At 40.2% G+C, this 21,055-nt stretch overlaps 2 protein-coding genes across 2 annotated transcripts; both read left to right on the top strand.

The window, feature by feature from the left end:
* The first annotated feature begins 1,549 nt into the window (after positions 1–1,549).
* On the top strand, positions 1,550–6,877 carry acat1 (acetyl-CoA acetyltransferase 1). The gene is made up of 12 exons (XM_075486489.1): positions 1,550–1,677; positions 2,265–2,312; positions 2,405–2,522; positions 2,690–2,785; positions 3,026–3,126; positions 3,936–4,079; positions 4,168–4,318; positions 4,414–4,509; positions 4,857–4,970; positions 5,079–5,143; positions 5,304–5,461; positions 6,446–6,877. The coding sequence occupies exons 1-12, from the start codon at positions 1,561–1,563 to the stop codon at positions 6,564–6,566; spliced, it is 1,329 nt and encodes a 442-aa protein (XP_075342604.1). The 5' UTR covers positions 1,550–1,560; the 3' UTR covers positions 6,567–6,877.
* A 6,538-nt stretch (positions 6,878–13,415) lies between these two features.
* On the top strand, positions 13,416–19,764 carry tmprss2 (transmembrane serine protease 2). Its single transcript, XM_075487211.1, has 14 exons — positions 13,416–13,526; positions 13,661–13,716; positions 13,916–14,105; positions 14,886–14,978; positions 15,106–15,222; positions 15,318–15,447; positions 15,850–15,966; positions 16,065–16,105; positions 16,285–16,453; positions 17,464–17,630; positions 17,721–17,816; positions 17,980–18,122; positions 18,618–18,770; positions 19,243–19,764. The coding sequence occupies exons 2-14, from the start codon at positions 13,702–13,704 to the stop codon at positions 19,249–19,251; spliced, it is 1,440 nt and encodes a 479-aa protein (XP_075343326.1). The 5' UTR covers positions 13,416–13,526; positions 13,661–13,701; the 3' UTR covers positions 19,252–19,764.
* Positions 19,765–21,055: the final 1,291 nt, after the last annotated feature.

Genomic DNA, 21,055 nt, shown 5'->3' with positions numbered 1-21,055 from the left:
TTTATTAATTTTTAAATGTAAATATTAGCATTTTAGCTCAATAGCTTCTAGATAACGGGATCAATTGACTCCAAATCAGTGTGGGATCATGTAACTACACTGGCTGCATGAGATACACCTTTTATTTTTACATTTTATATCTGTTCATAATTTTCAATAACTTTATACACAGTAGCTCATCTCTGCTTTAAATATCACATTTTTAAATTTTATTTTATTTTGAAAACAGGAAGTTGGTACACGCGTGTGTTTACTGTAAAGTCTGCAATACGAGTGCACTTGAAATGTTGGAGTGTTTTGCGAATGTCTGTCGAATATCCAACTTAAAACTAACTTCACTGAAGTAGGGATGGAGTATAGCTGCTGTCTCTTCAAACATATCTTTATACCTCTGGTCATAGCAGCCTGTTGTTGAGTGAGCCACTCTTCTGCAAAGTTCATTCAAGTATTTTATGATCATATGAGAGAGCATTGAGTGTCTAGCTTGAGAGTTCCCCTAGCACACAAAAAGCTGAAAAGGAATTCACATTTCCATCAGGTTATTAAAACACTGAAAGGAACGCTGAAGTAAGACGGCAAACTGGCTTCAGAAAGTAAATTGTGGCTTCATACATTACACCTGCTACCCAACGGTGTAAGAACAATCTTTGTATATATGAGGTGGAAATTTTGGCTTTGGGTTCAAAGGAAAAACACAAACACATTTTCACCACTATTTTTCCGCCGCCACGACTTGTGTAAGGGGGTTGATTGAAATTACTAGTGATGTGTCGGTCGCGAACGATCCGGCTCTAAGAGCTGGCTCTTTCAAGTGAACGACAGGAACCGGCTCCAAAATGGGAGCCGTTTTTTTTCTTTCAGTATCTCTCCGCCTCCCTGTTGTTGCACTTGTGCTCTGCAAGTGCCACAGAGCCGTCAGTTTTTTCCCCACGTCGTTTTTTTTGTACTTCGGTGCCTCGCTGTCTCTCCCCTCTCCCTCTCCCTCCCCCTCCTTGCGAGTTTTGCTCTGCTTCTGCCAGTGCTAGACAGAGTTTTTTTCCTCAGTCGGTGCCTTAATGTCTCCACTGCCCTCATGTCAAGCGTGTGCTCCACACATCTGACCAATCACACGCAGCTTTCAATTAATAAGGTGACGGGAAACACTGAAAAAAGTTTGTCCACTTTTTTCCTTTCCTCTGCTGTCCTCGTGTCAAGCGTGTTTGTATTTATAACTGTTTAATTTATTTTAAGTTATTTTTGTGGAAGTGGTGCTATTTTGTGATAATTTAATTGGTTATAATAAAACTTTTATTTGTAAAGCATTGTTATGCCGCATTTTTACTCATCAGAAGTGCTTAACAATGTCAATAATGAAACAAAATGTTATAAAATTAGGTTTAAGCTATTAATTAATTATGTAAAAAATATATATATGGGGAGCCGTTTAGGAGCCGAAAGAGCCGGCTCTCGAAAAAGAGCCGAAAATCCCATCACTAGAAATTACCACTACAAAACTACAACAGCCAGAATGCTTCGCCAGCGCTGACGTCAGAGAAACACACCTCCCACTATGATTGGCTGATGCATTTATCCCTCCGCCAAGTGACTGAAGGTGAAGATTGTTCTGCTTGCGAGTCACAGTCCAAAATGTCATCCGGTGGACTTTTAAACATGCATGCTCAAATCTGTAAACGCCTGGTAAGTGTCACTGGAAGAGAGAAGCTCCTTGGGATCGTTTGACATCACATACTTGCAAAGGAATGCTAGTTTTTAGCAGCTCCAACAACACAAGGCCGCAGTTAACTTTGAGCAGCTGTGCTAGCCGTTTTGTGTGAGCGGATCGTCCTTGGACAAAATAATGCAACAGCTTGAAAACAGCCGAAAAGCCCAGCAGGTGGCTCAGTGTGCTGTGTTTTGCTTTTTTTTGGGACTTTGTGGCATCACCTTCCCATCAATAAAACAAGAAAGACGCCAACAATAACGATAAAAGCTGCTCGCTAACACATAATATTAAAAGCCCCAAAGGGTATGTCAGCCACTGGCTGGCGCTTCAGCTTGTTCTACATGATTGAATTGCTTTTATTGCTTTCTGTTTATCTGTCCTTATTTCTAGCATAGCTTACATATAGTTTATGTTACTAGTTTAAATCAAAACTTCTTTTATTTGGTGAAAAACCATGTCAAATAGCTTCAGTATGAACTCAAGCTTTCATTTGAGAGACCCCAGTAAACACTATGACAGGAAGTCTTAATAATGCAATATATTTGATAATCTTCCACTGTAGGCTCACAAGTACCTTTCAAGAACCTACACATCTGGCCCTTCGCTTAATGTAAGTAATCTGACTGGACTTCTCCAGCACCATCACAGCTGTAATGGCTTGACCCCACACTTGATGTGAAAATGATCCGTACGTCTTCGCAGGAAGTCGTCATCGTCAGTGCTGTCCGAACTCCAATGGGCTCCTTCAGAGGCAGCCTGGCTGCAGTTCCAGCCACCAAGTTGGGCTCCATTGCCATCAAGGGCGCCATCGACCAAGCAGGTGTGTTCGGACTGTTCGTTCTCAAGTGTTTTCTTCTGTTTTTGGCTCAATGAAACCTCCACAGGTCATCATCTTCAAGACTGTGTCGTGTGCAAACATGGATAAGCCAACATCACGTGAGACTATGCGTATATTCAGTGAGTTGTCTTGATGTTTCTTGAGTTTAGGAATCGCTCCTGAGGAGGTGAAAGAAGTTTACATGGGAAACGTACTCCAGGCGGGAGAAGGACAGGCTCCCACAAGACAGGCCTTGCTCGGTGCAGGTATGTTCATCCTGTTGCATTTTGACATATGTTATAATAATTTTCTTTATTAAAAAAAAAAAAAAAAAAAAAGCACCAAACTAGTCACACACCTGTGCTCATTGAGTAGGGCCTCAACCAGCAGTATCCTCAGCTTTCAAAGCTTTTCTATTTGATTTAAAGTAATAATCAAAAGGAAACTATATATATATATATATTGCTGTATGGCAAATGAAATTCTGCCACCGATTGTGTCGGCAGGCTTGACACTCGGCACTCCAGCAACAACCATCAACAAAGTCTGCGCCTCAGGGATGAAGTCTATCATGATGGCAGCCCAGAGTCTGATGTGTGGACATCAGGTAATATCAACTACTCAGGCTGTCATGACTTTTTATAGCTCGTGCAGAGTATATTCTGTCGGTACTGTGGCTCTACGTTATCATCTTAGGCCACTTAACATTGTGGCCAATCCTATCTCAACTTTTGCCTCACTCCTTCACCTTGTCTCCCCTTTGGACACATTCATGCTCAGAGTTAAGGTGTCCCAATTTTATTTATTTTTTAATTTTTTTCAAATCGAGAATTCACTCATCAAACAGTCTCAGGATGTAATCACGTAATCAACCCACAAGTCACATTAGTTATTGCGTTACATGCATATAACCCGTGCTTGTTTATTCAACATGAATACGAAATCGGTGACATACATGCTAACTTGCACGTGGCTAGCATACAGCAAAATTAGTTTGCAGTCTGATCATGCATACCACAGACTGATCCACCTGCATTTCCAGGAATTGAAGATGTTTTGATTTCCTCACATCTCTGATAAAGCTGCCGACAGCTGCAAAAGGATGATTTTGACCCACATCGACTGAAAACTCTCTTTCAACAGGCACTTTCTTACTTTGACCAGTTTAGGTGAGAAGAGAGCAGTGAGGGGGGGTAAAAATAAATAAATAAATACATAAAATGAATTGCATTTGAGAAACTTCAAATGCTTTGCATGTTTATGGGGATTAGTAACAGCAGATCAGAAGCACACAGCTCAACAGGCAGAGGTGCCTGCAAATAGAAAGCTCAGTTCATCACTGGAGGTCCCCAGGTAGTGTGGACCTATGGAAGGATAACTTGGAGATGGTTTGTAGTCATATTTGTGTGCTTTTAGGATGTGATGGTGGCGGGAGGCATGGAGAGCATGTCCAATGTACCTTATGTGATGGGCAGAGAGACCCCAGCCTATGGAGGAGTGAGGATGGAGGACCTCATCGTCAAGGATGGACTCACTGATGTCTACAACAAATTCCACATGGTAATCATCAATCCTTGCCTTCGAGCGAAATTCTGAAGCTTTTATTTTCTTACGGCATCACAACGCTGTTGCTTTTTGTCTTTCACAGGGCAACTGTGCGGAAAACACAGCCAAGAAGTGCAACATCACCAGAGAGGAGCAGGACGCCTTCGCCATCGGCTCCTACACGCGCAGCAAAGCGGCATATGAGTCCGGGGTTCTGGCCAAGGAGATTGTACCAGTTAGCATTCCCCAGAGAGGTAAGGCCAAGGGGGGAGATTGTCACGTTTCTCTTTGGAAGGCGACTGCAGCGATTCCCAAAGCTCTGCTGAGGATCTTTTTCTGGTTTTTGTAGGTAAACCTGATGTGGTGGTGTCCGAGGACGAGGAGTGGAGGCGGGTCGACTTCAGCAAAGTCCCCAAACTGAAGGCAGTGTTTCAGAAGGAAAATGGTAAGGACCGAGTTTAAGAGTAATGTTAAGGCCCCCCTTTTTTTTTTTTTTTAATTGAAAAGTACAGAACAGATCATACTTCCAGCAAATGAAAACAAGCCAGATTTTCTGTCCTTTTTAAAGTTATTTATTGATACAGTTGGTCACAATGTGTAAAAGTTTATTTCCCAGCTACTTTTATTGTTTTTATTTGAGGGTGTACTGCTGTTATAATTCAAGTTTTTTACTTTCAACTCGAACCCAAGACAATAGCATTTTATTTCCTTTTTAAGTAATTAGTAATGTTATTAAAATGCTGCCTGTGATTCTTTGTGGTGAGAATGAACACTTTATTTATTTAAATTTAGGCACAGTCACTGCAGCCAACGCCAGCACGCTGAACGATGGAGCTGCTGCTCTTGTTTTAATGACAGCAGACGCTGCGAAGAGACTCAACATCACTCCACTGGCCAGGATTGTCTGTAAGCATCACACTGTACTGTTTATTTGCTTTGTCTCCATGAAGCGCTTACTGTCAGTTGTCATGGTTTTTGGATGGTTACGGGACTGTTGGATGTCATTTCTTTCAGCTTTTGCTGATGCTGCCGTTGCACCCATTGACTTTCCCATTGCCCCTGCATATTCAGCACCAAAGGTGTGTATAAGGATGTAATTCTGCATTATGTTTAACTTTTAACATTAAAGTCTAAAGAGTTGGAAAATTGTTTAGCTGCATTTTGTCTGCCATGCACATCATGTGCGAATGCATGAAGGACTATTGAAGCGCATCAACACCTCCGCTGTGTGTGTATCAGGCGTTGGCTGCAGCTGGGCTGAAGGCGGAGGATATCGCCATGTGGGAGATCAACGAAGCCTTCAGTGTGGTCGTGCTGGCCAACATCAAGATGCTGGATATTGACCCTGCAAAAGTCAACGTCAACGGGGGGGCCGTGTCTTTGGGACACCCAATCGGGTAAGCGGGTGATATGAACTTCCAGGCAGCCTGGACTGAAGGGAAGAGGATCTTTTATTCACCCAGTTTCATCCAAAAGTTATTCTAGGATTTGGTGCAGAAGTTTGAAAGTCTGAAATCAATCATTTCAGAATCTATTCAAGTTCACTGTGTGCAGAGAAGTCAGAAATCAGCCTTAAAGTAAAGCGTATGCAAACAAATGCTGTGTTTGTATTTGTATACAGTGCAAATACATTTAAAATGGAAGCAGGGGATTAATGGCCCTTTCCCATGACATGGTTTCGACCCCATCCAGGATGTGAATGGGTTGTTGCTACAAAACAAGAAAGAACGAGTTGGTCCTTCACGCGTCAGAGTGCATTACTGTCGTGTTTCCTCTGTCTACAGCGGGCGCACCAATCGCAGAGCTGAACACATTCCCGTGTATTCTTGGCAACACAGAGCTGGAAAATCATCTGACAGGATGACAAACCGGCTTCTTTCAGTGAACCCTTTACATTCCAGCACAAACTGAATGGACCACCTCAAGGGGTTTATTTCTTCAGAAACATTTTATTCAGTTGAAATCAGGGATTTGCCAAATAATTCCACTACTGAAGTTTTTTTTAAAGATTACTAGGCAGAAGACTTTGAGGGCCCTGACTCGTTGCCTCTGTTAAAACAAAATTTGAAGAAGCACCTCAGCTTGAGTAAAGCTTCACAGCACCAGTGATGTTGTCGCCACCACGGCAACCGTTGTTAGCTTGAACTAAATTTTTTTTTACACGGGTCTCATCATCACGGGCCAACTAAAATCCCAACTAGTTGTCAGCAATGAAACGAACGTTTGTGTCACAGGCACTTTGTCTTAATTTCGATGTGCTCCGAACAAATTTGTGGCCACTTTGGAAACTGTCAAAACATAGCTAGAATTTTTCTGTGTTCTTTACATGCCAGGAATATACAAAAATGTTAGAAAATCTGACATTTTCTTTCTTTTCTCAGGATGTCTGGGGCAAGAATTGTGGGCCACATGGTTCACAACCTGAAGTCGGGTCAGTACGGACTGGCAGGCATCTGCAATGGAGGTGGTGGAGCTTCTTCTATTGTGATCCAGAAGTTGTAAAAGGAAAAAAAAAAAAAAAATCGAGGAGCCATCTTTTTCTCTGGTGCACTCTCTGTTACATTGTGTGGTGACAGGCTGTTTGTTCCAAATGGTTTAGACATCTGTATGAAAAAAAACAAAACAAGCTACTGTACAGACTGTTGAATCCAGTGGCCTTAATCAAACAGGAAAGTAGGACTGTATTCACTTGACATGATCACTCCAGTTTTCCATGCACTCCTGTTTGGCAAAATGATGCACTCCTTTTTGGCAAATTGTGTCGTGCAAAAAACTGATATTTAAATCTGAATTGAATAAATAGTTTTTATGAACATGTGGTTTGGTTATTCATCCTCTTCAACTTCCTTTTTACTGTATCAGTGATGTAATTTACAAAGTAGCCACCAGATGCTGCAATTGAACTGCTACGTGAAGTTTATCTTCTACTCCAGTAAGTAAAACATGCCAGAGCCAAATTTTATGGAGCACATATGGCCCTTTCAGTACAATATCGGTGGTTGCAGCACTTTTTAACCACAGTAATTGGTGATTAAAGGAGCAGTTATATCTTTACTCCCTTTATAAATCTTAGCTCGCTGCAGGTACTCCTGTAGTTGAGTTTTCCAGCTGAAAGTTTGACGTAATTTTACTTTTTGTCATTGCTTCACTGCAAGACACTTGGTAGATGCTGGTTTTTGAGGTTAAAAAATGCCAAAAGAAAAACCAATTCAGGATTAGAGCTAAATTATTAAAACCTGCCTATATAAAACTGAACCTAGATGGATGCCAATCAAATGCTTTTGCAATATGAGCACAAAGTAAATTATCAAAAATGTAGAATTTAATTATTTGTGCGATTTATTTCTATCATCGCATATATGTAAAGTTCCTTAGTATTTCAATTGCATTCAAGTAACATAGCAGTTATGTATAGTTGAGCACTTTGCAATGAAATGTCATGTTTCTGTAAGTAAAAATTTGACCATGTGTAGAAATGAGTCAAATTCATACTGTAATTAACACTTGGCACTGCATGTTGGCTGTATGTTTTCTTTTCACTCATTGAAGACGTTTGACACACTATTAATAGAGCACTCTTCAAAAACACGGTAACAACAGATTTGCAGATAATATATGAGTATTAAAAATCCAGAACAAAACAAAATATCAGCAATTTCAAGGAGCTAAAAAGGCCATTAGATCAAAATGAGTTTCAAGACGATGTTTGTAAGTGGACACCAGGCTTGTCTGTCTGTCTTATTTGGCCGGCAGCACCATTCTGTGTCAGATGAAGTCTGCGCATTTGACTTAAAGTCAATTGCATTTCTGCAGTTAGGACAGTATAAAATCATGGATTACCTGCGCTAGTTGGGCTGCGAAGAAGGAAGGCCTAATCTAGCCACCTCGATTGTACAAAACAGAACTGTAGCGTTTCAGCAAATCAATTCAGAATCCAAAATGACACCTTAATTTCACACCTCTTTACGTGTAATATGGAAGAAGGCACCAAGTCTTGAAGAAAGATGGCAAATATCACGAATGCTGAGGCAAGTGGGAGTGATTTTAAGCTGCAGGATAAAGTTTGAACAATTTTTGAATTAATGGGATTTAGTGGGATATATAATAGTGTATAATCTGCCATAGCAGTTGAAATCAATATTATGTGCACACAAGACTGGGTAAAGAAGAATCATGTATACGGTAAATAGGAATGGTCCCAAAATGGATTCCTTGGGATACCACAAGAGAAGTCAAAGTCAAAGTCAAATTTATTTGTATAGCACATTTCATGTACAAAACAATTCAAAGTGATTTACATAAAACAAAAGCATTGCAGCAGGAGTGTAAGTTAAAAATACATAAAGGAATATAAAGAGAAAACAAATGAAATAATTTAAATTAATTTAAAAACAAGCAACAGTCCATACCGTGCAGATTTCATGCATAGACACATGAGAAAATAAATGTTTTTAACCTCGATTTAAAAATGTCTACATTTCTCTCTCTAGGTCGTCCTCAGACGAGCCTTCCATCGTTGCTTCTAGTCTTCCCGATTCTCCATCCATCTTTTCAGTTCGCTGGTACTCTGGACTCCTGCGTCCTTCTTGAGTATGTCCACATATGTTAGTGTGGGACGTCCTCTTAACCGGCACCCACTTGATGGTTCCCACAGCACCAGTTTGCTGGCTGGCAGTTCTGGGTGCCTTTGGCAATGTCCTGCAAGTCCCATTCTCCTTACAGCAATCTTATCGCTCACCCTTGGTATTCCCTCATACAGGATTTTGTTGGTTACATGTGCACTCTTACTGATGTTAAGCACTGCACGCAGGATCCTGGTGTAGCACCCATCAAGGGACTTCTCTAGGGTTGGCTTCAGGGTCCAGCATTCACGAGCCATAAAGGAGAACGGACTTTACTGTCGCGTAGAAGAAGCTGAGTTATATTTGACGGGGGAGATTGGAGTTCCACACACTGGCCATACCGTTCAGGGCCCTCCATGCAAGTGCCTTCCTCACTTTTAGATCTTGCTCAGTTGAGTTGACCCATGAGCCCAGGTATTTGAACTCGTTGACTTCTTTCAGCACAGTGCCTCCTGCTGTAGTCAGAGGTTGATGTTCCGGTGGAGTGTTGTAGGTGATGACCTCAGTTTTCTTGGCGTTTAGCCTGAGGCCAACCTTGGCGCACTCTAGCTCTACCCTGTTCAGTAGTGTTTGTGCTTGTTCCATGTTGTCGGAGAGCAAACTGATGTCATCCGCAAAGTCAAGGTCTGTGAGGACCACTGCGGGGTATCGACTCGACCTCCTTGGAGATAGTGTGAAGCCAAGTTCCTGCTCTCTCCCACTGATTGCCTTCCTGAGCGCATAATCAAGGACTATGATGAAGAGGAAGGGGGCTAGTGTGTCCCCCTGCATAACTCCAGCCAGGATGCCAAACTCCTCACTGTTGCCGTGAAAGTTTAATCTCCACTGGCAGTTTGTTCCACTTGTTTGCAGCATAACAGCTAAATGCTGCTTCTCCATGTTTAGTCTGGACTCTGGACTGGACCAGCTGGCCTGAGTCCTTGGATCTAAGAGCTCTGCTAGGTTTATATTCTCTGAACATATCACAGATGTATTTTGGGCCTAAACCGTTCTGGGATTTGTAAACCATCAGCAGGCTTTTAAAATCTATTCTGTGACTGACTGGAAGCCAGTGTAAAGATTTTAAAACTGGTGTGATGTGTTCAGATCTCTTAGTCCGGGTTAAAACTCTACCAGCCGCGTTCTGGATGAGCTGCAGATGTTTAATGCTCTTTTTGAGAAGTCCAGTTAAAAGAGCGTTACAGTAATGGAGTCTACTGGAGATGAATGCATGGATGAGTTTCTCCTGGTCTTTTTGGGAGAGGAAACCTTTAATTCTGTTGATGTTTCTGAGATGGTAAAAAGCTGCCTTGGTGACAGCTTTGATGTGGCTGCTGAAAGTCAGATCTGAGTCTATCAACACTCCGAGGTTACCGACTTGGTCAGTGATTGTAAGGTCCCGAGTCTCAAGATATTTACCAACGCTGACCCTCTTCTCTTTGCTACCAAACAGAATACTGAAAAACTTTAAGGATGTTTTATCTATTCCCATTATGTACTTTGTAAACAGATCATTGGAGGAAAACGTTTTCCCCAATACTCTTAAAACAGCAATAGTAACTCCAATCTTCAAAGCAGGGGATAGACAGAATGTTACAAATTATAGGCCAATAAGTATACTACCAGCAATTTCTAAGGTGCTTGAAAAAACAGTGTCAGAACAGTTAATAGCACACTTCAATGAAAGAAATTTATTACACCCCATGCAGTTTGGATTTAGAGCTAACCACTCTACTGACGCTGCATGTTGTTTTTTTTATTGAGCACATCAAGGCAAATCTGGACAAGGGAGGAGTAGTGGGTGCAGTGTTTTTAGATCTGCGAAAGGGATTTGACACTGTAAACCACCCAGTACTCCTCTCCAAATTAGCTAGCTTTCAGTTGTCTCCAAGTGTATTGTATTGGATTGAGTCTTATCTTTTAAATCGTTCCCAGTGTGTCAGGATGAAGGATGAAACATCATCCCTCAGAACATGCTCTATGGGGGTACCGCAAGGTTCCATTTTGGGGCCACTTCTGTTCAGCGCATACATCAATGACCTCCCATCAGTATGTGATGGTGTGGAAATATTGATATATGCTGATGATACAGTATTGTTCACACATGGCAAAGACTCAGAACAAGTTGCAAACACACTACACAAACTCTCACTAAGGTTACCAAGTGGTTGACCAATTCTTGTCTTACACTTAATACTGATAAAACTGTCACCATGTTTTTTAAAAACAGATGTAAACTAAAGTCTGTACCAAATATATATGTAAGTGGAGAATCGTAAAAAAATGTTGATGAGTTTAAATATTTGGGAGTGACTTTAGACTCCACTCTTACTTTTAAGAAACACATTAAAAAACTGGGCAACACTGTGAAATACAGCATAGCAAATTTGAGACTATTGAGACAATTCCCTAACTGTTGATGCTGCAAAGACCTATGTAAATGCCATGATAATGTCTCATTTACACTACTGTATGTCAAGCTGGTCTCAGGCTACCAAGACTGCCATGAAATCAATTGCATCACTTTACAAACAAGCTCTTAAAGTTTTGGACAGACGTCCTTCTCAATTTCACCACTGTGTCATACTGGACAAGTATAACTTGCTCAGCTTTGACAACCTCATCCTATATTCTAATATACGCCTCATGCACAAAATTATCCACAATACCGCTCCACCACCTCTGAAAACCTTCATCCATCCTTGCTCTGAACGCACAAGCAGAGCAACTAGATCTACCAGCAGGGGAAACTGTAGCCTCCCAAGTCGGCGCACTGCATTTGCACAATCTGCTTTTTCTTTTTGAGCAACTAAGCAATGGAATACCTTTCCCACCCACATAAAAAACATAGCAAATTTCTATACCTTTTCACGTGAAGTGAACCAATGGCTTTTATGTAATCAGTCTTGTCACCACTAATAGATTTGCACATGACTGTTTTGACATTTTGCTGAGCATTTGCATATGATAATCTTTTTATGTTGTGTGTGTATGTGTGTGTGTGAGTGTGTGGTCTTTGCCTGAGTGACTGCTTCTATTTTATTGTATTTTATGTTTCTAACCTGCCCAGGGACTGCAGATGGAAATTAGCTGCTAAGCTACAATCTGGTGCAGGTCATCTTTTTACTTTTGTCATTAATGTACTTTGCACATGGTCCCTGACTAAATAAACTAAAACTAAACAGAATGATCTCAGTTTTGTCTTCATTTAAATGCAGAACATTCTCTCTCATCCAGGTGTTTAATTCCTCCAGACACTGACACAGTACGTCTGCTGGGCTGCAGTCGTCCGGTGACAGAGACACATAAAGTTGTGTATTGTCTGCATAACTGTGATAATTGATGTTAAAATTCTGCAACATCTGACCCAAAGGGAGCATATACAAGTCAAACAGAAGAGGTCCAAGAAGAGTGCACATGAGGAAGAGACATTTCCAATGATCTAGGATGAGGACCTGTTCAAGAGAGAAGAAACAAACCAGTCCAGGACCAGTCTAGGCTTCTTTAAAAGCTGTTGGACAGTCACATGTTTAAAGTAGGAGGGGAAACTCAGTGAAAAAAAGGAAAGCCAGAATATCTGGACCAGCCATCTTTTAAAAAACAGGTGGGAAAACAGTCTGAATAGCAAGTGGATGATTGATTAAGAATGTGGGCAACAATCAGGCCCAATGTCCATTTCCCCAAACCTCATTCCTAAGTTGTGACCAAGTCTCAGCTATTTTGCTGAAGAAATAAGTAAAAAACTAACAATTGTTACTTGTTTGAATCTACACCAATAGTATGAACATTTGTCTCTTTGAAATTGTGAGTTCTTCATTCAGTCGTGGCACAAAGAGTGATTTTAAGATGGATTCTTAAACCTGACGGGGGCTGTTGAGTCTGAAGCATTAATACAGAAGTGGCTGGAAACACTTACCAGCTCAGCTACACTGAAACCAAATTGTTTACAGGAGTTGAGACTTAATATAGTCGAGTACAGTTCATTTTCACCCCTCCCCTCAGTTTCACTTCAATTTGAATGCAGTTTACAGGGAGGGTAATCTTATCGTACTCAGTGACACACTTTGCAGGTTCATTGCCTCACTGGATGCATGTCATGTGTCATTCCTCTCTTTCTCTGCTGGTTAACTCATCCAAATGTTGAGTTACATTTTAACAGGGTTTGAAAGTCCTTTGGTTCAGTAGTGTTTTCAAGCCTACTCACTCTCATATTATAAAGTTACTGATTAAACCCAGGGAGTGCTTCTCTTGAGAAATACATTGCATTCTGAAAAGCTCGATCTATTATTCTTTTTATCTTTCATTAGATATTTTCATTACACAGTCAATGTACTGTTGACTTTCTCAGTCTTTCTTAGAAGGACTGGTCGAGGCACCTTTCCTTACTGGAATACACAAAATATCATGGCCCATTATATTAAAAAACCTATACTGAAATTATAGAAAAAAAGTATATTGTATAGTGATATGTGTAAGTAATGATATGAAAAATACTGCTGAACTGAATTCCTAAGAAAGGTTTTCTATCCCTAAAATCATTTCAGAGTCACAACATGGTTTCTCTCCAATTGTTTCCTCATAATTCACCATATCTGGAAACCTCTCAGTTAACAGAAAGGAAATTATTTAAGTCATAAATGCAGTGTCTGTCCATGTTTTCTCATGGGATTTTTTTCAGACCCATTTGTGTGCACAGTGAAAAAGGTGTGGTCTTGGGCTGTTGATTACATTGGGAGTAAACATGTGGCAAAGAGAGAACCAAGAAGAGGACACACAGACGGAGCACTGATGGAATTCTTTTTAGATCTTTAAAGTTAGACGAAAGATCGTGCCATACTTCAGCAAGCAAGCCCGTACTCTGGTAAGTGTGAGCAGTTTTAAAACAACTACTGTATCTATTTAATTCAATGTACCATATCCATTAATCAATACTTACGATTGTTGCTTGGCTTATTTTTTCTTTGTATTGAACTAAATTATTATAACATTTTCCAGGTTTGACAAAGTCCCTCCAAGGCAGGCAGACCAGTTTCACTATGTACAACAATAAAGTATGTGTCACACAGAGATAACCTCTTTAAATACGCACAGTTGTTATTTCTATACATTCTATATGTAATATTCTTTCTTTTACTGAAATTATTGACTATTGTGAACTCATGTAAATGATCTGATTAACTCAGACTCTGATAGTAAAGCACAGCAAATTAACTCGGCTTTTTCTTTTCTTTTCTTCTCTCTTCTCTCCAGGTGAATAGCCCTGTCTATGAAAACCGCGGGTTTCAGCACGAAGCAGAGAGACCTGCTCCGTATAGCTCCCAGTATATTTACCCTTCCTTCCCACAAACGACCCCCAGCCACAATGTTGGCTATCCCCAAACCATCAACACCCACAGCACTACAACACCTGGAGAAGCACATTATCCGCGACAAAAGACAGGTGCTGCTGTTTTTGATTTACCACAAACCTTTAATGAAGTGATACTGCAGGGTATGACAGCTTTGGACTAAGAGTAACTTTCAAGTCACCGACGAATCAGATGAGTGAAAACATGTTGACAGAATCACAAACTTATTTGCACTTTAACTTTGATGAGAAAGTTTCGCTTATCTTTTAAAGGAAGTTGAGTTCACCCCTGTTCAGTGTAGTCCAGTCATAGTTTAGACTAACCCAATCTAAGTATTGATAACCAAAATAGCTAATGTTCGAAAACATCTTAAAGCGATTGCTTTGGATGAAACTAATCTTGAGCTTTCCAAGTTTTTTTGTGTTTTTTTCAGTTGTGTAACTGAGTACTTTAATCCCCATTATCAGAATAATTTACATGCCAGAATAAAAGAACAAAAACCCCAATGGACACCTAATATCCTTGGGTCTATTTGAAGATTAAAGCGAAGGCAACAAACCTAATGGTTCACCTTTAAAAAAAGTAAAGCTGTTTCATTCAGTGTCCTCTTTTTAGATGAAGGTTCCTCATAATCCGTCCTCTATTGTGCCCCACTTTTCCTTATTTGTTGTGTGGCTGCCATTCCCGTAGGACTACAGAAACCCCGTTCTCACTTCCTTTAGGAGCTTAACTGTCAGAAAGATAGACTTTATGCACAAACCTCTGTTTGTTTGTGGACTTGGGATAAGAATGATACATTATACAATTTACTTTAGCTTTGTGATGTGAAACTTGAGACTAACTTGATTTTTTATTTATTTTTTGTCCCTCAGGAACAAGGAAATGTCACTGGAAGTATGGCCTCTGCGCATGCTTGTGTGTGGTTGTTACCCTGGCAGTGATCGGCCTCTTGCTCTGGTACTTCCGTACGTTCCATTAAAGACCTTTGAAACTGAGACACACTCTTCCAATTCGGTTTAGCTTATCAGGACATTATCAAATTTGTGACATGGTTGTATGTGTTGTTAATTATTAGTATATGTATGTTTGTAGTCTACTATCAGTGTTTACTGGGAATGTCGTGTGGACCTGGTGGGAAGTGTCTGAGCCACTCCCAGTGGTGTAATGGAGTCCGGGACTGCTCGAATGGCGAGGATGAATCTCAGTGTTGTAAGACAAATCGACACCTCAATGTTCCTCACACTCACCTTAAGTATTGTATTTGGGCCTTTTTTTAAAAACATATTGCTCTTTTTGCTGCACAGTTCGTCTCCACGGGACCAGTTTAATACTGGAGAGCTACTCAGCAAACAAGCAGGCATGGATGCCCGTGTGTGCTGACAACTGGGATGACAACTATGGGAAAACTGTGTGTCAGCAGATAGGCTACAGCAGGTGCTGATTGTCTTCTAGACCTGTCTTGTCTCACATCAGCTTTCTAAAACAGAACACATTCGACACAAACAATAGATTTTCTAAGCCAGTTCATGCCGATGCTACATGCCTTGATTAAAAAAACATTCAATGTTTACTTTCTTTTTATTTAGCATTACAAGTCTATAGATAAACAGCTGAAAGTCAATAATTTCTGCATTAATGTGCAATTAAAGGTAGAGCAATATGCAAACGTTTGGGCATCCCAGTCAAAATGCCGTAAAAGATGGTTGAATTACCAAACTACATGAAGCAAAAGATTAAACATTTCTTCTTTCCTTTAAGTAAGATTACTACTTTTATTTGTATCTCTAAAAATTGCATGGTAACATTACATTACCTTACCTTACATGTGTCTCACAGGCAGGATTATGTTGCCTACAGCCAAATCAGTCCTGGTTCTATGGCCTCTAATGGATACATGAAGCTAAAGTCTGGAAGTGACCCTGGATTACTATTACAGTCACAGCTCACTCCCAGGTATGCACCCTTACCCATGACCGGATGGTTCATTTCATACAGTATAGTAATGGCAATTGTGTTTTTTAAATTTTTTTATTTCTTCCTTGCCTGTGTAGCCTCCAGTGTTCAGCAAGCGCTGTCACACTTCAATGTATTGGTAAGCTCCTCTTTTAACTGGGAATAATTGCACCAGATACTTATATGATTGGTTCCAACTGTTCAGTGAGATAAATCTAGCCAGCCAGATAGTGGTACTTCATGTGGATAACAGGGCCAAATATTCAAGAAACATGACTTTAATATTCTTTTTTTTTTTTTTGGACTTCTAACGCTTAGGATGTGGCAGGAGTTCAGGAGGTCCCAGCAGTCGCATTGTGGGTGGCACTGAGGCCGTGAACGGAGCATGGCCATGGCAGGTCAGCCTCCAGATTTCTTCTAAACATATCTGTGGAGGCTCCATCATCAGCCCATACTGGATCCTGTCTGCAGCACACTGCTTCCAAAAGTGAGATTCTACTCTCACCTTGCTTTCCTGTTCTATATGAACACTAATCTAAATATGGCTTGGTGTGACACTGTTGAAAACAATTTCCAAGCTAAGGAAACCAACAGATTGCACCGAAACTTCTCTTCGGTCCAATCCCCCGTCCTGAGCGTGCATGAGGCGATTGTGGAGAGAAACATAATATGTAACAATACGATCTTTAAGATATGATGGAGCTTGGTCCTTAAGAGCTTTATATGTGAGGAGAAGAATTTTAAATTCTATTCTGAATTTAACAGGGAGCCATTGAAGAGAAGCTAAAACTGGAGAAAAATTATCTCTCCTATTTGTTCTGATCAGAATTCTGGCTGCAGCATTTTGGATCAGCTGGAGGTTTTTTAGAGAATTTGTGGGATAGCTCAATAATAAAGAATTACAGTAGTCCAATCTTGAAGTAACAAATGCATGGACTAGTTTTCCTGCATCACTCTGAGAAGGAATGTTCCCTAATTTTGGCGATATTCCGAAGATGAAAGAAGGCAGTCCTAGAAACCTGCTTTATATGTGCGTCAAATGATAAATTCTGGTAAACAATAACTCCAAGGTTCCTCACTGTAGTACCAGAAGCCAAGGAAATGCCATTTAGAGTAATTATATAGCGAGACAATTCCAAGGTCCAAAGATAATGACTCAGTTTTGTCTGAAATTAGAAGCAGAAATTTCTGAGTCATCCAGGTCTTTATGTCTTTAAGACGTACTTGTAGTCTGACCAACCTAACACACATTTCCAGCGTAATGACTTTCTTGTCAGTTATCAGTGTTTTGTGCTTTACTGGCACAGTGATTAATTTATGGTTACTCTCTGCCCGAGTTTTTCTGATTAATGCCCCCGTGTTATGTGTCATTCAAAGTAAGCAGATGGGGGTATAATCTCAGATCCTTGTACATTTCATTTTACTTGTGATACTGTGCAGGACCAACTATCTTTTGTCTAATGTTTTGATTTCACCTCATTCTTTCTTTCATGGCAGGTACAACAGTCCTTCGTTGTGGAGGGTATCTTCTGGTGATGTGAGGTTGTCACAAATAGGTCTCGGCACAGCAGTTGAAAGAATTATCAATCATGAAAAGTATGATTCAGACGGTAGTGACAATGACATTGCTCTACTAAAGCTCAGGGAACCTCTGACTTTTTCTAGTAAGTGCTTGTTCTTTAAATTCATATTTCATGCATTGAATGATGTGACGATGTGACAACATTTAACACCCATACATGTTAATTTATCAGCAAGAGTAAGGCCAGTGTGTCTCCCCAATGCTGGCATGCCCTTTTCTGCCGGAAGTCAAGCTTGGATTACAGGATGGGGAGCGTTGCGCTCATCTGGTGAGCTCAGACAATCTATCCAATGTACCAAATACTGTTTACTTTCAAACTCTTTTCTCTCTGTAGATCATTTGTTCAAATGTTTCAGACATCAGTTTCAAATACAAGTAATGGAAGAGTGCTTTTTGAGTCAACTCATTGCATAACCTTGTTTTTTTCTCAGGACCATCACCTGACATATTAAACCAAGCCCAGGTGACAATTTACAGCAGAGAAACCTGTAATGCAGATCAGGTGTTACATGGGCAAGTGACTAAGACCATGATCTGTGCAGGCAAACTGCAAGGAGGGGTCGACACCTGCCAGGTTAGTCCAAGTTTCAGTTTATCTCCCTTAACCTTAGACAGCTACAGCCCTGTTTCCAAATAAGTGGGAAATGTTCATTTCAACTCTACAGTTATCTTAAAAAAAAAAAATAAATAAATTTGTACAATCTCTTTTTAAAAAGATTTGCAAATATGGAAACCATTAGCTGTTGATTTCAAAGTAAACCTTTTTCAAGTTTTTACATGCTGCAGGATTCCAGTTCCTCAACACTTTGCAGCCTCCTTAATCTGTTTTTAATGGGCACTGTTGTGGACTGCAGGCAGGCCAGCTCAGCACCTGGACTTTTTTTTTTTACTACTGAGCCATGCTGTTGTAAGATGTGCAGACAGTGGTTTGGCATTGTTTTGCTCAGAAATAACAAGATCTTCCCTGTAAAATTAATCTGGATGGCACACATCCACTATTATACGTTTACGGTTATGGGTTTCTTAGTATCCACCAGCCTGAGATATTTATTTGTCCTGTGTGCTGCAGGGTGACAGTGGTGGGCCCCTGGTGGTTAAGGTAGGAGATGTATGGTGGCTGGCAGGGGACACCAGCTGGGGGATTGGATGCGCTTTAAAGAACAAACCAGGAGTCTATGGCAATGTCACCTACTTTATTGACTGGATATATAAACAAATGCAGGTACAGTATTCCTCTTATATGTAATACAAGAAAACTGAGATCATTATGAATGAAGTCTTTAAGCATGATAGCTTTCTATCACTGAGTTATAAACATTGCTAAATCGTGCAACTCATAACTTAACAGAGAGCTAAGTTAGCATGCAAGGGGGGAGCATGAGACTCAGTTCGATGTATCAATGAATCTAAATGCTAAATTGATTGTACTTATACAGAGCTTTTCCAGACTAGTTGACCACTCAAAGCACCTTTACAATACAAATACTATTACATTCACACAAGCTCATAAAGCATGTCTTTGTCTATACAATGGTTCAGGCTACATGGTGCTTTTTTTCTCCATCACAAACAAATGGATGCCTCTGAGTTCAGGGTCTTGGGCATGAAGATTTTATACATGTGTTACACTTTTATAAAAAGAGTCTTCAAACAAACAAATGATCCTTTCTTGTTTGTTTGTTTTATATTCACAGAATGATTGATGGAGATGTTGGTGCAGGTTTTTTTTATTTATCTTTTATCACCCATGCACTTTGAACATGGAACTTCAGGGGAACTCATTGATCGGCAAAAGAAATGATAGCCACTATTCTATTGTTTTTACATATATTGATTGTTTGAATTTAGAAAAAAAATCTAATTATTTACTGCGATGGACTGGTGGCCTGTCCAGGGTGTACCCCGCCTCTCGCCCATTGACTGCTGGGATAGGCTCCAGCCCACCCGCGACCCGATCGACGGATTCAGCGGTATAGATAATGGATGGATGGATCTAATTATTTATTGGTTCAAATAGCACTAGTTATATTTGTACAAAAAGAAAAAAGTTTTCCTATAGTAAAGTGTGTTACGAATGTCATGACTTTCACCGTGCACTTCTATCGAGCTAATGGACTCCACACAGCGCAGCCTGGTTTAATTTTCTCATACAAGATTCATTATAACACACAATGCAGAGCACCTTTCGTAAGATTGAATCCAACATTAATCGGTTCAGTTAAGTAAACTTAAAGAAGAACAGCAAAGTGCAAACACGTGGACTTTGTATAGAAAGTAGAAAACTAGTATGATCTAGTATACATGACTTCACTTAACGACATTTTTGTATGGTACTCACTGACGCTGACAATACACAGTCAGTCTATTCATGAATCTGCATGTACAAGGAAAGAGTGATCTTCTGATAAGCACATGGCACTTTTGGTGTGTCTCACTGCTTCCTCAAACAATTTCCTCAATATGAAAAGCAGTGTATTTGCATCACCTGCATTTCCCTGTATCGATGTTTGTAAGGTTGAAGCTCATTAGGTTTATTCTAAAATGTTTGTGATGTCATTTCTGAAAAATAGCTGCATGAGGATGTTGTAAATGATTCATTAGGCTGTTTGTGATCTGCTTGAGAGATAAAGGGTTCATTTAAATAGAAAGCAAAGTCAAAATTGAGGGCACCTACTTTATACCAGCTTAACCTTAATAATGAAGTTCCTGTCATCTCCTCAGTTGAACTATGAACTAATTGGGACAAAAAAAATATGCTTCCCAGTGGTGTCTTGGGGAGTGGTAGATTTTTTTTAGTTGAGGGATTTTCGCATTAATATAAGAGATTCTAACAAGGGCACGGTAACAGACCAGGAGAAAGGCCATTGACCAGCTGTGGGAACAGCAGGCTGACGGCTAATCTTCTTGAGGTTACATGGCCCTGTGTTAGAGTAGTTGAGATCAATGGGAGGGTACATGTAAGCAAGCAAGCTCAGACTTTGTAGATATCACAACAAATTCATTAGTTTCAGCAGTCTTTATCCGCCAAGACTTTGAGGAAGCTATATTTTATATCAGGGCAAGCAGCAACTTAAGGTTTTGGGGCTGATTACTGATTGGGTGCCATCAGTTCAGTCATGGATATTGAAGTTGCAGTAATTTAGCGTTTGTCTTTTTTTTACATTTGTTTTTAAATGAAGGAAATTATTTTGACCACCAATAGGAACCTTTTCGGTGACAATAGTTACATGTAGTCACTGACTGATCAAGTTTTTTACATGTAAATTATTATACTGTCACTCTGACATGTTTTCTTTCAAAACTAAGTCTGGGTAACTGCCCTCTCCGTCAAGTATTATATTCAAGCCTCTATGATATCAATTTAGTCTGGGAATCCATCAGCCATAGTCTGCTAAGTTAGTTTCTCGTAACAATAGCCAGTGTGTGCATGGGGTGTAGTCAGGATACATCTGAATTACTCATAGTTCCATGTGCTGATTATTGTTTCAATGCAAACAATGGAAAATT

This window comes from Odontesthes bonariensis, chromosome 16 (assembly GCF_027942865.1).
Source record: "Odontesthes bonariensis isolate fOdoBon6 chromosome 16, fOdoBon6.hap1, whole genome shotgun sequence".
Classification (NCBI taxonomy): Eukaryota; Metazoa; Chordata; class Actinopteri; order Atheriniformes; family Atherinopsidae; genus Odontesthes; species Odontesthes bonariensis.
This window is presented reverse-complemented; position numbering and strand designations above follow the sequence as displayed.

Excerpts from the sequence above, each read along its gene's own strand:
- acat1 (XM_075486489.1), top strand. The coding sequence starts at position 1,561 with ATGCATTTATCCCTCCGCCAAGTGACTGAAGGTGAAGATTGTTCTGCT. Across the intron at positions 2,523-2,689 it reads GGGCGCCATCGACCAAGCAG|GAATCGCTCCTGAGGAGGTG; the intron begins GTGTGTTCGGAC and ends TCTTGAGTTTAG. Across the intron at positions 4,080-4,167 it reads TCTACAACAAATTCCACATG|GGCAACTGTGCGGAAAACAC; the intron begins GTAATCATCAAT and ends TGTCTTTCACAG.
- tmprss2 (XM_075487211.1), top strand. Across the intron at positions 17,631-17,720 it reads GGAACCTCTGACTTTTTCTA|CAAGAGTAAGGCCAGTGTGT; the intron begins GTAAGTGCTTGT and ends TTAATTTATCAG. Across the intron at positions 18,123-18,617 it reads GAGGGGTCGACACCTGCCAG|GGTGACAGTGGTGGGCCCCT; the intron begins GTTAGTCCAAGT and ends TGTGTGCTGCAG.